Here is a 13507-nt window from a genome sequence, read left to right as displayed (position 1 = left end):
CGATTCTTAGCTCGAGGAAAACGGTAACACAGAACATCGGAGAAAGATTAAACCGAACGACGTCATCGAGCCATTTGTAGGGGGACGAGAGAACGTACACGGTCGATGACTGATTTTTTTGGCGAATATCGGGCTCGAAACGTGCGAAGAGTATAAAAGTGGACCGCCAATTTGAAAGCTAGCATCCGCTTTAGGCATTCTCTCAACAAAAGGTCGCTTTTTGCACCTGCGTTCTCGACCTCGGCCCTCCGGTCCGTTCGATAATCTTCCGAACCGAGTTCTTTCCAGGAGAACGACCACCACAATGAATGATTATTTATCTACGTAAATAACCACATTATCTAATATTTAAGCAGTTTCGAAACAACTAGGTGAGTCACATTTTGTTCTACGTACACCGTGAGACACCGTCGAAATTAACACATTTTCCCACGACCCCTCTAACCCAGTTTCAAAATTACTTCGGCGCGAAGGAAGCACGAAAATTTGAAAAATTTGCGGAAGCTAGTTGAAATTTATGAAAGCCCGTAACTTTCACGAGACCAGAGACGAGAGACAGTCGAGACGATATTCAAATTTTTCGGGCGTCGAATACTCCATCGAGTGCTCTCCTCGTGCATCAAACGGTCAATGAAGCCAGTAAGAAAAGAACACTTCACCTGTTGCATGGAAAGCACTCGTTCCCAATGGCCTCGTTTCCTTTTAAGACCCTGACTTATCGGACAGATCATCCACGAAAGGGGTTTCCTCCGGTTCGTTGCATACTCGACGTACATCGATTCGACGAAACATGTATCGCGGTTCCCTTCGTTGCTGATTTCAATTTTAGCTACGCGTCACCTGTTGCGTCCGATTGATCCAAACACTGGAAAATTGACAGCACTATGGCGTCACGCCAGCAAAAAGTAACGTTGGACATTATTCTCTTATTGCTTCTTCTTGGTCGTTCAAGAATGTAATCTGAAAGTTTCGTTCGCTACGTTTTCTCTAGTTTTCGTAGTTTCATAGCCGGAGGGCACGAAATCCGCAGTCTACTCATTAGCAATCGTTAATTAGTTTCGTTTCCCTCCGATCATTCTGTGCGGTTGAATGCGCGCAATTAGCGGGGATCCTTCGAGCGTGTATGCAGTGGCACTTTCTTCCTCGTACCTAGGAGACACGGCAAAGAGTAATTGAATTGGACGTCGCAACGCCGTTGGTCTGTTTCAAAGACGAGTTCGTCTTTGGGGACCAATTAAAGTCTTCGATACTACAGAACTTAATTCCTTAACGAGACTATTAAGCGCGAAATAACCGAAACGGAGACACGCTAATGTACCTGTATCCTCGATTCCCGCTAAAAACTCGGATCCTGTCGTTTAATAAAAGGACATCTGTTAGACCGTACTTTGTACAGAAGACTTCGGCACGTTTCGTTACGATTCCTGAATACGAATTGCCATTTCGCCAAGTGCTTGGCAACATCTTGACGATGGGTTCGACAAAATGGCTTCCGTATCGAACCTCCTGGCGCGAATACGCTCGGAACTTCCAGCATTTCTTTGTTAAGTTATACAAGTACGGTGCCTCTTGTTCTTTTTCAGGTTGGGAAGTTTTGATCGATCGCGCGGGAATAATTCAGATGCACGTGCAAAGATGACTTTTCAACTTTCGTTTAGACCATTCCGTACGTTCCTGGGAATAAATTAAATGCATCTCGCCCAAAGGTTTTCGGTATTAATCCCTTGGATACGTTTCCTTTGAGTTGTCTTGTGTTTTATTGGTTATTAATTCGGTTTCTTCCCCCCGTCGAAATCGATCGACAGCGGTGCACGGATTCGTTCGCGGTAAAATCGTTGAATAAATAATGCCACGGCTGAATCAAAACGACTGGCCTGGCCAACCGTGATATCGGATTAAGCGAGTGGGTTTTCAATGATTAATCTGCGCGGGCCGAGAGAACGGGTAATTATTCTGTGGCGATCGTATTATATTTCGACAAATGGTCCTCATTATTCAGCCACGCGACGAGCATTTTCAACGAGGACGAACCCCCCGCGGTCCATCCAAGTCTGACGAGTCCAATAAAACTTGCCCAACGACTATGCCGCGCGTTTAAAAATTTCGTTGCTTGCAGGCACAGAAGTTCGAAACGCGTCGGAACGAAATCCTGTCGCGCGGGAGTTGGCCGTGCATTATTTGACGAAATAACTTTCACGAAGTAATGAAATATTCGAAGAAATGTTCCCGAAACGCGTCGACTCCGATTTACGTTCCGCGTAAAAGGAATTCCTCGTGTCGAGCTAGACCAATAACCGCATACAAATATCTGTGCACGCTACCTTCGTCTCCTGGTCTTCCGTCGTCGAATTCCAGCGACGAATATCTTTTCTCTGCTTTCTCGTAGTCGGCTCCTTCAAAAGACAGGTTTTCAAATAATCTGCGTCTATTACAGGAACCGACAATGGATAAATACGAAGTTCGATCAAGCTATTCCAGTACCATCTTCCAAAGAACCACAAAGTACTTTATCGAGGCCAAGAATTGAGCACACAAACAAAACTGCTTTATACCAACAAATCCAGGACCACCAATATGCAATTCCAACAACAAACTACCGAGATATCGGCATTCATCCTGTTCAGTTAATACCTAAGCACACAAATGGATTCTCCAAACTAGCAAACGTATTAAAAGAACATGGCTTACTAGATAAAATTTGAATTAACACCGACGTGGCGCCTAAGGACCTTGTAGCCGATGCGATCTTACAAATAAAAGGATTAAAAAAATGAATTTGTGTTTTGAAATTCCCTTCGCGCCATTTCGAATATGTAAATCGCCAGCGCCAAGGCGAACGAGCGATAAATTATGTTCGAATTAAAACATTTCGCGCGTTTAATTCTACTTCTGCCGGCGTGTTTACTCGAGGCGCCCGATAGATTTATTTACCGCGAGATGTTATCGATCCGCGGAACGTTCTGCGCCTCGATCGTCGTCCGCGACTTTCCGCGCGATTCAAAACACGATGAAGATTGCACGGATGCATTATAATTGGCAGATTGCCCGCGTCTAAAATCGGAATGTAATCCTTGCACCGTCGTTACACCAGCGGCTGTTTATTGGCGCGTGAATTATTGTCGTCCGAAGGAGCGGCAGCGAGTTTTGTTCGTACTATAAATAATAACTTTCTGTTCCGCTCGATTGCAACATCGTTCGAGTCCATTAAGGATGCTCCCGCGAAACGAGCGAAAAAAAAATTCGTGTACACACGGTGTATCTTATCGTCCGATAAGATTGCACGAACTTTCCGCGAACCTGTGCACATTTCACCCCTCCGGAAAGTATTTCTTCGCGTTCGCTTGTTTTCGAACGGAAAATATTAATAACGAAAATCTGCGTTTCCAGCGACGATAATTTATATCTCGATCCGGCGCGTTTAAGTCGAGAGGACGGCTAAAACGCTGCAAAACATTTCGATGCAACGAACGATTCGGGGAAAACGTACGTTTACGACGCTACAAACTTTTCGAGCTGTGATACTATTTTCTATGACGCGTAGAAAGTTGATACGATACGGATACACGGAAATATTCCACTTTTTTCGTACACAAAAAAGACATTTTGAAAATCTGCTTGTCGTTTGCCCCGGAGATGCCCCAATTATTCCAGTACGATTAGGTTCGAAATATAAACGGGGAGACATGTAAGAAATTATAAAAATATAAAATAAATTTATTTAGGACTGCTTATGGAGTGCCTCGGTCAGGTTATTTCGACTATTGACATTTTGTGGGACGAATGTTCGTAGATACCGAAACGGAGAACGGAGACAGAGATAATGGAGGACAACGGCAGTTTAATAGATGCGAAAGGGCGTCCCGTGACGTCATCAGGATGAATAGGGTCCCTTGGTCGGGAGCCCTAAATGCTCGTACGTCACGCGTTTATGGACCGCGACGGAATTATTAGATAGCGGCCGACGGATCGAAAAATTAGCAAGATTACAGGGGATCGAATCAAACGGGACTATAAATTAGTCCTCGATAAGAGAGCACGGCTTTCAGACGGACGAGACAGTTTTATTTTTTTGGCAGAACGCTGGACAAGATATTCGGTTCTTGGAAATTCGACCCCCCCAACTAATACTAATTTGCTTTGCTAAAAGAATTGTTATATTTTGTATTTTTTGTACTACTTTTTTCTAGCAATTACTCTTAAAGCACTTGCGTTTAAAGATCGATTCCCAATAAAAAAATGTGGAAAGCGTGGGTGGATTCGATATACACCCTCTGCTCAGGACTTTAGTTTTTTACGCGATGGCTCGTGGCTCGGTCCTTCGAGGGTTAATATCTTATCCTATGTAATATCCATTTATCGAAGCATACAGGGTGATCCAGTAATCGCGGTGGAGTTAGGAACGACGGCGATTCTACGTAGAAAAAATAAGTCTAAAATGTGGAATAAAATTTGTTCGTATAATGGTTCGTTTCCGAGGCAATTGAATTTGGCTACGCGTGTGATTGAATGCGATTTGTCCCTCCATTAGTCGCTATTTCTACTTGTGCCTGTGTCCAAGTCGTACTCGATTGCACTCGATTCAAAGTTGTCTTTTTCGAGACAAAGTCTCGACGAAATTTAAGACAATAATTTCAAGTTGAAACTTGAAAAGGTGTCCACCGACAGTTTTACAATAAAATAAAATAATCAGGGGATCGCCGAGTTCGTCGATCGATAAACAAGTTCAGCTCTCTCGGTTCGATTACGCAAGAGATATTTCGAAACCGGTATTTTCGGAACCACCTGGACATTTTCTTGCTTTAATAGGAGTCGTGGAACGTAGATTTACATTCCAAAAGCTTCCCGATAACGTCGCCCCCGAATCGAAAGTCTACGGACTCGCTTCTGAAATCATGAATGAAACGAACCGAATATTAACGAAACTTGCGCAACGAACTTCCATTTGATTTCGGTTCTGAGATTGCAAGCGTGGTCAAGCAAGCTAATCGACGATCCAAAATAAAAGATACGTTTGTTATCCCGGGGATTTTATTATTAAATTATACGTTCGATGCTATCGAAGGCTATCGAGCTACTTGTTTTTGGAAAAAAAATCATAAAGATCATTCTCCTCAGGAGAGAACAATGGTTCCTTCGCACGAGGACAACCGTTGAGACAAGTTCGTCATGGTGTGACGCACGAGCAGGTTACAGGAATAGTAAAATTCTTTTTCCCGTCTGGCTGTTTCATTTTTTTACGGGTCCGACAGTCGAGGGAAAACCTGGACAATAATAACACGAGCTAGTTGCGCAATGCTCGTGGAACGATAAGTGTTAATGGACAAGAGGACAAGCAGCTCGGGCTTTTCAAAGTTTCATTTTCCTAAAAGGTCGAGCTGGTCATCGTCTCGCTTACGTAGCGGAGGGGGCAACTGTTGCTTCGCGATGGTCCATTAACCCTCTAAAGATGGATAATTTGGGGCGAACACGACGACCAGGGTCATTTTCACCCATGATAAAATTTCCTTTCCTCTCTATTTTATGAAAAAGAAACAAATCTGTTCAAAAGAGCGTGCAAGTTCTGAACTTTAACAAACGCGAGTTTAATTCGAGATTAGAAATCGCCGGTATGGTGGTCCCGTTAAGGAGGAAGTTCACCAATTGCTGTTTCATCGTCCTCGCGGCGCGCTTTGGCCAACTTTTGGAAGACATCCAACTAGGAAACGCGAGGAACCGTTTCCGCCATTTAATTGCCATATTACGTAAATCCGAGTTGAGAACTTCTCGCGCGATCTTCGATGCGATTAGAATTTCTAACAATGCTTCGCGTGATTTTGACACACGGTGCGCCCAGCGACGGATAAAAATAAAATAAAAGTAGAAAGAAATAGAGTCTTAACTCTGGCTCTTACCTGAACTTATATTTATCACTATAATAGTTATTCGATTCTTCTCTAATCTGTCATTTTAACCATCGATGGAGAGCTTAATTTCGGTCTCAGTTTGTTCAGGGAATGAATTTACGAGGCTCGTTTCGTCAATGACGAATCAATTGACAGATTACGAGACCTCTTGGGTGGCGGGGCAATCGATGATACGCGAAAATAAATAAAAGGCTATTATACTTGGCATATCACGGTCCGTATACTTCGAGTCGATCGATATTTCTTCAAATAATAGTGTCAAACATGAAAATATACTTGTCGTTTTAAACCGTTCCTAATGTTACTGGGATTATCTAAAATTTTATAATCGTCGGATCTTTCAATTCTTTAAAAGTAAGGCGATTCGGTGCATCCCACGAACCTATAAAAACGAGGACACGATGACCGAGACAAATTAGAGGCCCAACGGATCTTCGATTCTCTCTCAGCAAGGCAGGATCGTCTAATCTAGAGAAGTCGATCCAATTGCCCACGAGGGAGAGAACAATTACAGTAACTCAATTTATCCGGTTGATCATTCTCTGATCGAAGTTAGAGGATGTTAGGATATTTCCGTTGCATTTGTTCGCGAGCACGAGTTAGAAACCCTTCGCGCGCTTAATGACACTTTATTTTTCGAAGAAATTACAGAGCTCCCTGCGCCAGGGGGCCACGAGCGACCCGTATAAAAAGAAACGTTTCGTAGAAATGCAGTCGTTGTAGGCACGTAAGTATTGCAAACGCGTTATTATTGTTAAGTAGACGAGGTAAAAAATTAATCTCGCGGTTAACGAGTTAAATGCGTTCCGGTGTACCCTGCGGTTAGCTTACTCTTATCGGTCCGTGTTGGTTTGAAATAAAAACTGGAGAACTACAAAATGCGTTTGGTCTAAAACTTTGTGGAAATTGGAAATTTCGGGGACACAGTCCAGCTATGATTTGGGAAATTTTTGCAACACGGACACCACATGCTCTCTTGGTTTGTATCAAACGTTGCACGATCAATGTTTTCTTTTTAGAATCACTATTTCGTTGGGGAGGTATTCTACTGTGAACCTTTGACTTTTTAATAGAAACTCGTCCCAATTAAATGCAGAATGGCCAATTATTAATATTTTTACCTTGCCAATAAATGATCTAGGACCTAAAAGTAGAATACCCCCTTAAATTTGTCAATGTCGATGCTTATTGCATCTTTCTTTGGCGTGGATCGTCAACGCACGCGCACAAGCTCACAAACACACAAGCACATATATGTAAGCCGCTTAATTGGTTCCCACGTGTTCGTTCAGCCAGCTTTCCAGCTTTCCGCTATTTTTCGCCAGCCATTTGATATTGTTCGACACCGTTTCCAACGCTTTCGCGCGATTCATCTCACCAGCGCCGGCGTCTGGATACTTGGCGAAGAACGCATGGATCTCGTTCAGTTTCGTCTCCGTGGCGAAGGTCTTGGTGATTTCCGGTATCAAAGAACCGAGGTTACGATCGTTCAAGGTGTATCTGTTCACGAGGAACTCCCAATTGGAACGAACCCAGTCCCAAACGAGCGGAGTTCCCACGGGATTCCCGGAAATGGCCGACAGGCAACCGAAGAAGTCCTGAGAGCGAACGTAATTCTCGTCCTTGGCTGTTGTTATGAATCTGTACGAAGAACGAATGTTTAAAAGAGGCCATAGTGGATCGTGACTTTGTACAATGGTTGATCGACAATTTAGACCCTTAAATTTAGTTTCGAATATTGAATAAAAGTTACATGTTCAGAATCCAGGCGGATCGTATTCCGGCCAATCCGCGCATTAATTTCAGCTTCTCCGTCGAGTCGGTTTCAGCGACGAACCGTTTGAACATCTTGTTCCACGCTTCCTCGTCGCCGACATCGTGCATCCCTGCAACGAGGATCATTAACACTAAACTTAAAATCATTTGACCAGTAGGAGTGGGTATATATAAAGTATCGGAAGACTCAACCGCGGAAATACGATAAAATTAATGCGTAAATAATTCACCGTAATAATAAACAAGCTGTCGAATGTCAGGATGTGGACGAACATCCGTTGCATCTTGGATCCAACTGGTGAACAGAGTTCCAGCGTGAAACAGGCACGCCTGGTGTCCCACGGAGCAGGCTAATTCAAGAACAGACGTTCGAAGTCTCCTGCACAAGAGAAAACGATCCAAGATGAAGTCTCTGCAGGAAAAATTTAACTCGAAGATCATTTTTTACGTACAGAGTGATGCGATCGTTGGAGTCTCCAACGGTCCACGTTACGTGATTGTAAATATCGTCCAACAAATTTCTCACGTATTGCTAGATGATATTGATAGTTTATTATTATTATAATATTATTATTCTTAATAATATTTAAGCATCTTGGGCGACTCGGTGCATTATCCAGTGTGAATAAGACACGAATAAAAATTCGAATACGTTGCAAAAATTTTAATATACATAATACGAGGTAACTTTACCTTAAACTTGGACGACGAGCTGTTGGACGATAACAGTGTATCGATGGCTGTCAATTTCGACGCGGCGACCATCCACGGGACAACATGGCGTTCCTTGGGAAGGTACGCGGTCATGTTCATCGCGACTCCGTAATCGAGTTCCCCAGCAGCTGCCAAACTAAACGCGTCCTCCAAAAGATGCGCTCTGTCCGACACCGACAATTTCTGCGGATCGAACGGGGAAAACGAGACGAATCGAGCGTAAGTAAATCGCGAAGCAACGTATAATTCACCTTGTGATGATCTCGAAGCAAATTGTTAAGGATCTCCCACTCGGTCGGTTCGTAATTGACCCGATAATATCCAACTTCGTTCGCGTTGAACTTGATCCAGTCGATCGTCTCGTTAAACTCGATCTCCACTACGAAGGTGAAACAACAGTTATAGCAACGCGTTAAACACAAAGTTTATTTGTAAACCACAAGCAATTAAACAAGTACAGTTCTCTGCATCCTTCTGGAACCACAAAAGCGTAGGCTCGGACGTTCTGCTCGTGATGTAAGTGACAGGAATGGTCCACTTGTAGCTTCGAAACGAAACATATAATTGAATATCTCCGTATATTTTGATATAGTTTAAGTCTAGACGCGTTAGGCTACTTACCCGTATTCGGAGTCAGAGACATCGAATTGGGCGTCAGGATTGGTCAAGAATCGTTTTTGCGTCAACACGTATTTATTGCCGGACTTTCTCACGTTCACCACGGGGAAACCTTTCTGTCTTGTCCACGTGTCCATGGTCGCCGTCACGTTCACGTTCGCCGGGGAAACGTCTTGCAAGATCTTGAAAAAGTCTGCCGTCTCAGCGTTGGCTAGCATGAATTTGTTCAAGTAAGTGTGGATACCGGCGTAGAAGGAGTCGGGCCCGATGAAGTTCTCCATCATTCGAAGCAACGAGGATCCCTAACAATTAATCGAAAATGAAACCAAGTTGTGGACACGAGTCGATAGACAATTATCGATGGCGACGGTGAACCTTTTTGTAGGATATCTCGTCGAAGATCGCGGTTATTTCGTCGGGGTTGTTGACGGTCTGCACGATCGGGTGGGTGCTCAGTTTCGCGTCCGTCACGAACACACTGTGCATTTGTTCGATCAGGAAGAAGTCCATCTGAAACCGTGAAGACGTATTTTCTGATACACCGTAAAAATTAATCATTCTATAACCGACCATTCCCCAGTCCGAGAAAATTCCATCGGCGCTTTTGTACTGCATGAAGGAAGCGAAGCCCTCGTTCAGCCATAGATCGTTCCACCAGGACATAGTGACTGAAAGACGGAAGGGAATTTAAACAATAAATAAATTTCGATCGTTCGAAAATAGAATCTGCGGCATGCCAATAAACAAAGGAACGTCGATAGACGCGAGCACAATTGCAGCTATATTTGTAAACGGGACTTGCATTCTGGATACGATCGTTTCGCGTTAAATAAACACAAGATTTTACAGCTACCACACGGATAGCAGACGAGGATAAACGTTCTCACCCAAATTTCCAAACCACATGTGCCCGAACTCGTGGCTGATCACGGTGACGATGTCGTAGGTGTTTGCAGTGCTACTCGTACCCTCGTTGTACAACAGCCTCGCTTCTCTGTATGTGACGAGTCCCCAATTCTCCATAGCGCCGGACACAAAGTCGGGAATGGCCGCCATATCTACGAATCGAATTTTAAGTATCCAACGTCTTCGATATTGTTCGTACGCTTACCAAGTTTCGGCAACGGGTAATCGACATCGAAAAGGCCGATGTAGTATTCGATGATCTTTACGCCTACGTCGAGGGCGAAGGAACCCTTCTCTTTCTGGGCCCTGGTGGTGTACACGCTCACCGGGAACTGACGACCGTTCAGGCCCTTCGCCATTTTGGTCTTGGCGACGAAATCGCTGACTATGAAGCAAGTTAAATACGTGGACATTGGCACGCTCTTTGCGAACGTCACTGTGGTCAGTCCGCGTGACGGATGATTCACCTGGGTGCTCTATGAAATGCAAATGATCCCGTGAACCGCAGATTTCAAACCTGTTCTCTGCTCTTTTCGATGTTTACCTCGACGTTCATGTTGGACAGAGCACTGTAACAGTCGCCGGTAGGATGAACGAGCTTCACCGTGTATTCTGCCTTGAACGATGGCTCGTCGAAACACGGGAATGCTCTTCTGGCGTAGGTCGGCTCGAACTTTGACGTGGCGATGTATCTGCCGATAAAAATCCCCCGAAAATTGCAACGATCGATCCAAATGTTGCGATATTATTCGTTTGGGTACCGGTACCGAAATTCACCTGGTATTGTTCGCCTCGTCCTTGTACCTGCTGGAGTACAGGCCTACGATCTTGTCGGGTTGCAACGCGCCGCTGAACTCAAAGGTCAAGTGATACAGTCCCGAGTGGAGTTCATTTTCCGCCGTGACCGTGACCATTTCGTGTTGCGATATTTGCGCGATCTCGAGAACCTTGATCTCGTAGTTCTCCTCGCGATCGTAGGTCTTCAAGGTGGCGGAGGTGATGTTCAGATCCTTCTGGTGAACCACTATGCTATTCCTCCTGTTGAGCAGGTCGATCAGGATCGTAACTTTACCCTGGAAGGTGCCCTTGTCGAGGTCTGGGTGCAAGTAGACATCGTAGTGCAGAGGAGTCACGTCCTTCGGTAATCGAAAGGACGAATCGGGGTTCGATCGCTGGTTCATCGTGGCGAGAGCTGGAACAGATCAGACACGTATGGTTGCACGTACTTGCCAGCTCGGTTTGTTCTGGATTTTGATAAAGGTATCGGAGTCACGGTGATAAGAGAACAAGCGCAAAGTCTGGAATTAAAGTGGCAATATTATTAAATCCCTTTGCAGCGAGCTGATTACACCGAGTTCAATACACGCGATGAAAAACAGTACTATCTCGCTCGTTACAATTAAATATTCTACATTGTCCAATTCGAAATTTTATAAATTGTACAAATACGAAATTTGATTGTCGTATCATGTGAAACTATGCAAATTATATAGTCAGAAGCATCACGGTAACAAGTGTAAAGCTATTGCAATGCGGCGTAATTAGCGAGTCCTTGGTAAACGATTTCAAATTTCCCGCCGTTTTTTATCACGCTCACGTGGATCAACTGTTATCAGCGAGCGGTGACAGTGCATAGAAAAGGCCACTCACAGTATTGATAGCTGGCGGCTTCGACTTTCTGATCGAGGATGACCAGCAACGTAGCCAGACACGTGCAGATCAGGCTGAGAATAAAGCAGATGCTGCAGGTGAAGCAAAGTAGTCCGACGCCACGGTATAGTTGCGCTCCCGACGTCGAGGACACGGCGCCGCTATACCCAACGCCACCTAAACCTCGTTTGGCCGCTTTTGCCTCCATCTAGTGCGCATGTGCCACTTACGAAAAACCAAATTCGAGCTGAAACACGCGGTGCTCGTTCGAATTATTTTATTCGCGGTATTGACAGACCGTGTCGTGCAACTATTTTTTAGGAATCATTCGTTCTTGTACTTTCACCGGGAATGCAGGAGAATTTTGGGCGGGAATTTCAAACGGGACGGGAGACGAACCGAAGAGGGGACACAGTTTCGTGTAATAAATTTCTCTTCCCGCACATGCGTGATCAACGCCTTGATTTAATTACAAATTTTTAAATTTATAGTTATCGAACAACCCTCAAAACATTGTCGATCTTTCAACTGCTATAACTTTGCGAAAAGAAGTCACGCAACAATTTTCCTGGAGTCATTTTATAGGTTGAATCATCTACTTTCGTATTTCTAAATTGAATTTTCTCTAAGACTCTTTAACACGAGGTAGCAAATGAAACGTACAGATTATTTTATCGCGCGATGCGAGCCTAAAAGATCCGTGGAAGATCGTGGATCCATACACCACCGACGCGACGAGCTATCAACACTGAATGAGTTCACTACGGTTATTGAATTACCTCTTTCTTGCGTGACGTCTCCTGTACCGAGTTGACCCGAGAAATTGAATAATAGTCGGGCCAGATGCGATTGGATCAAACGAACCGCCGACTTCCAAACAAAACCACTTTTCGTCAAACGCGTCGATACCGATTCGGTCGATCGAGGATCCTTTCCGCGTTTTATAACGCGCTATCGCCACTCTAATCCCACCGATGATCGACTATATCAGCTCGTCGGAACTATCAAGATCGTTTATCGAACCTCGTCTACGGGATAAGCAGAGATCATCGCTGAGAAATCCAAGATCGAGGCTGCTACCACCGCGTGCGTGATTTAGCGAAAGTTTCAACGACTGACTTTGCTAGAACGAAAACACGCTTTCCACGCAATACCGCACGGTTGATCACCGAATGATCGATCCGGTAGCTTTGCAAAATGTCAACTGTCAATAGCAGTATCGAATTCTTTCTCGTTTCAACCTTCGAATCCGGAGTTTCACCACTCAGGGACGTCGATTAAGAATTCAGGCGTGTCACGGTCGTTACCTTTCGTTTCTTATTTCTAATATAGATCGAGCTAAAATGGTCTCGTTGTACCCCAGTTTTCCACCAAAAATCCTCTGATATTTAGAATCTAAAGTATTTATTGCGATCTTGATATTTTCGATTCTAATGTTGGAATGTGGATTACAATAATATCTCCGGCAACGTATTAATAATTTAACAGATAATTAATGTAACGTGATTAATAATCGTGTTTGAACCGTCTAGTTACCTTCGATTGCCTTTGTATATTTCGAAAATTACCACGACGATGCTTTCGTTTGTCCGCGAACGAGACTGGATAACTGCGAGGTGGACAGGTTCTTCTTAGTTTCGATCATTGACTGGGAACTGCAAAAAGTACGGTCGGTTGCACGGCAGCTAAGACTTGTTCTTAATTGGATGCAACGGGGAGACGAGCCGAGTGGAAATTCTCGTTTAATTGGGCCAAATTACTGGTGCGCAATTTTGCAATCGTTAATGCGTCATTTTATTAGCAAAACTGGCGACTCGGTTCCCGCGTTATCGAAAGTGTTCACTGTTTGCGGGCACATGGTCCCTCGAGCAGATTGCTATTATTCCGACTATAGTATCCCTACAATTCACTCCTTATCGATATTTTCTCTTATAATAAAT

At 44.2% G+C, this 13507-nt stretch overlaps 1 protein-coding gene across 3 annotated transcripts; it reads right to left on the bottom strand.

The window, feature by feature from the left end:
* Window positions 1-6522: 6522 nt before the first annotated feature.
* Window positions 6523-13295, bottom strand: LOC122398136 (glutamyl aminopeptidase-like). Of its 3 annotated transcripts, XM_043397781.1 has the most exons (17): window positions 13104-13142; window positions 12347-12595; window positions 11568-11814; window positions 10695-11109; window positions 10462-10609; window positions 10123-10393; window positions 9899-10069; window positions 9582-9679; window positions 9387-9521; window positions 9015-9313; window positions 8852-8937; window positions 8645-8772; window positions 8373-8576; window positions 8132-8211; window positions 7910-8058; window positions 7657-7789; window positions 6523-7544 (listed from the first exon to the last, which is right to left on the bottom strand). In XM_043397781.1, the coding sequence occupies exons 3-17, from the start codon at window positions 11773-11775 to the stop codon at window positions 7169-7171; spliced, it is 2901 nt and encodes a 966-aa protein (XP_043253716.1). In that variant the 5' UTR covers window positions 11776-11814; window positions 12347-12595; window positions 13104-13142; the 3' UTR covers window positions 6523-7168. The 3 variants fall into 3 exon arrangements, with proteins under 3 accessions (XP_043253716.1, XP_043253734.1, XP_043253726.1); XM_043397799.1 differs by lacking the exon at window positions 12347-12595 and having other exon boundaries at window positions 13104-13295; XM_043397791.1 differs by lacking the exon at window positions 13104-13142 and having other exon boundaries at window positions 12347-12608.
* Between the last annotated feature and the right edge of the window lie 212 nt (window positions 13296-13507).

The sequence above is a fragment of the Colletes gigas genome, unplaced genomic scaffold (assembly GCF_013123115.1).
Source record: "Colletes gigas isolate AHSC1104 unplaced genomic scaffold, ASM1312311v1 Colletes_gigas_Sc00001, whole genome shotgun sequence".
Lineage (NCBI taxonomy): Eukaryota > Metazoa > Arthropoda > Insecta > Hymenoptera > Colletidae > Colletes > Colletes gigas.
This window is presented reverse-complemented; position numbering and strand designations above follow the sequence as displayed.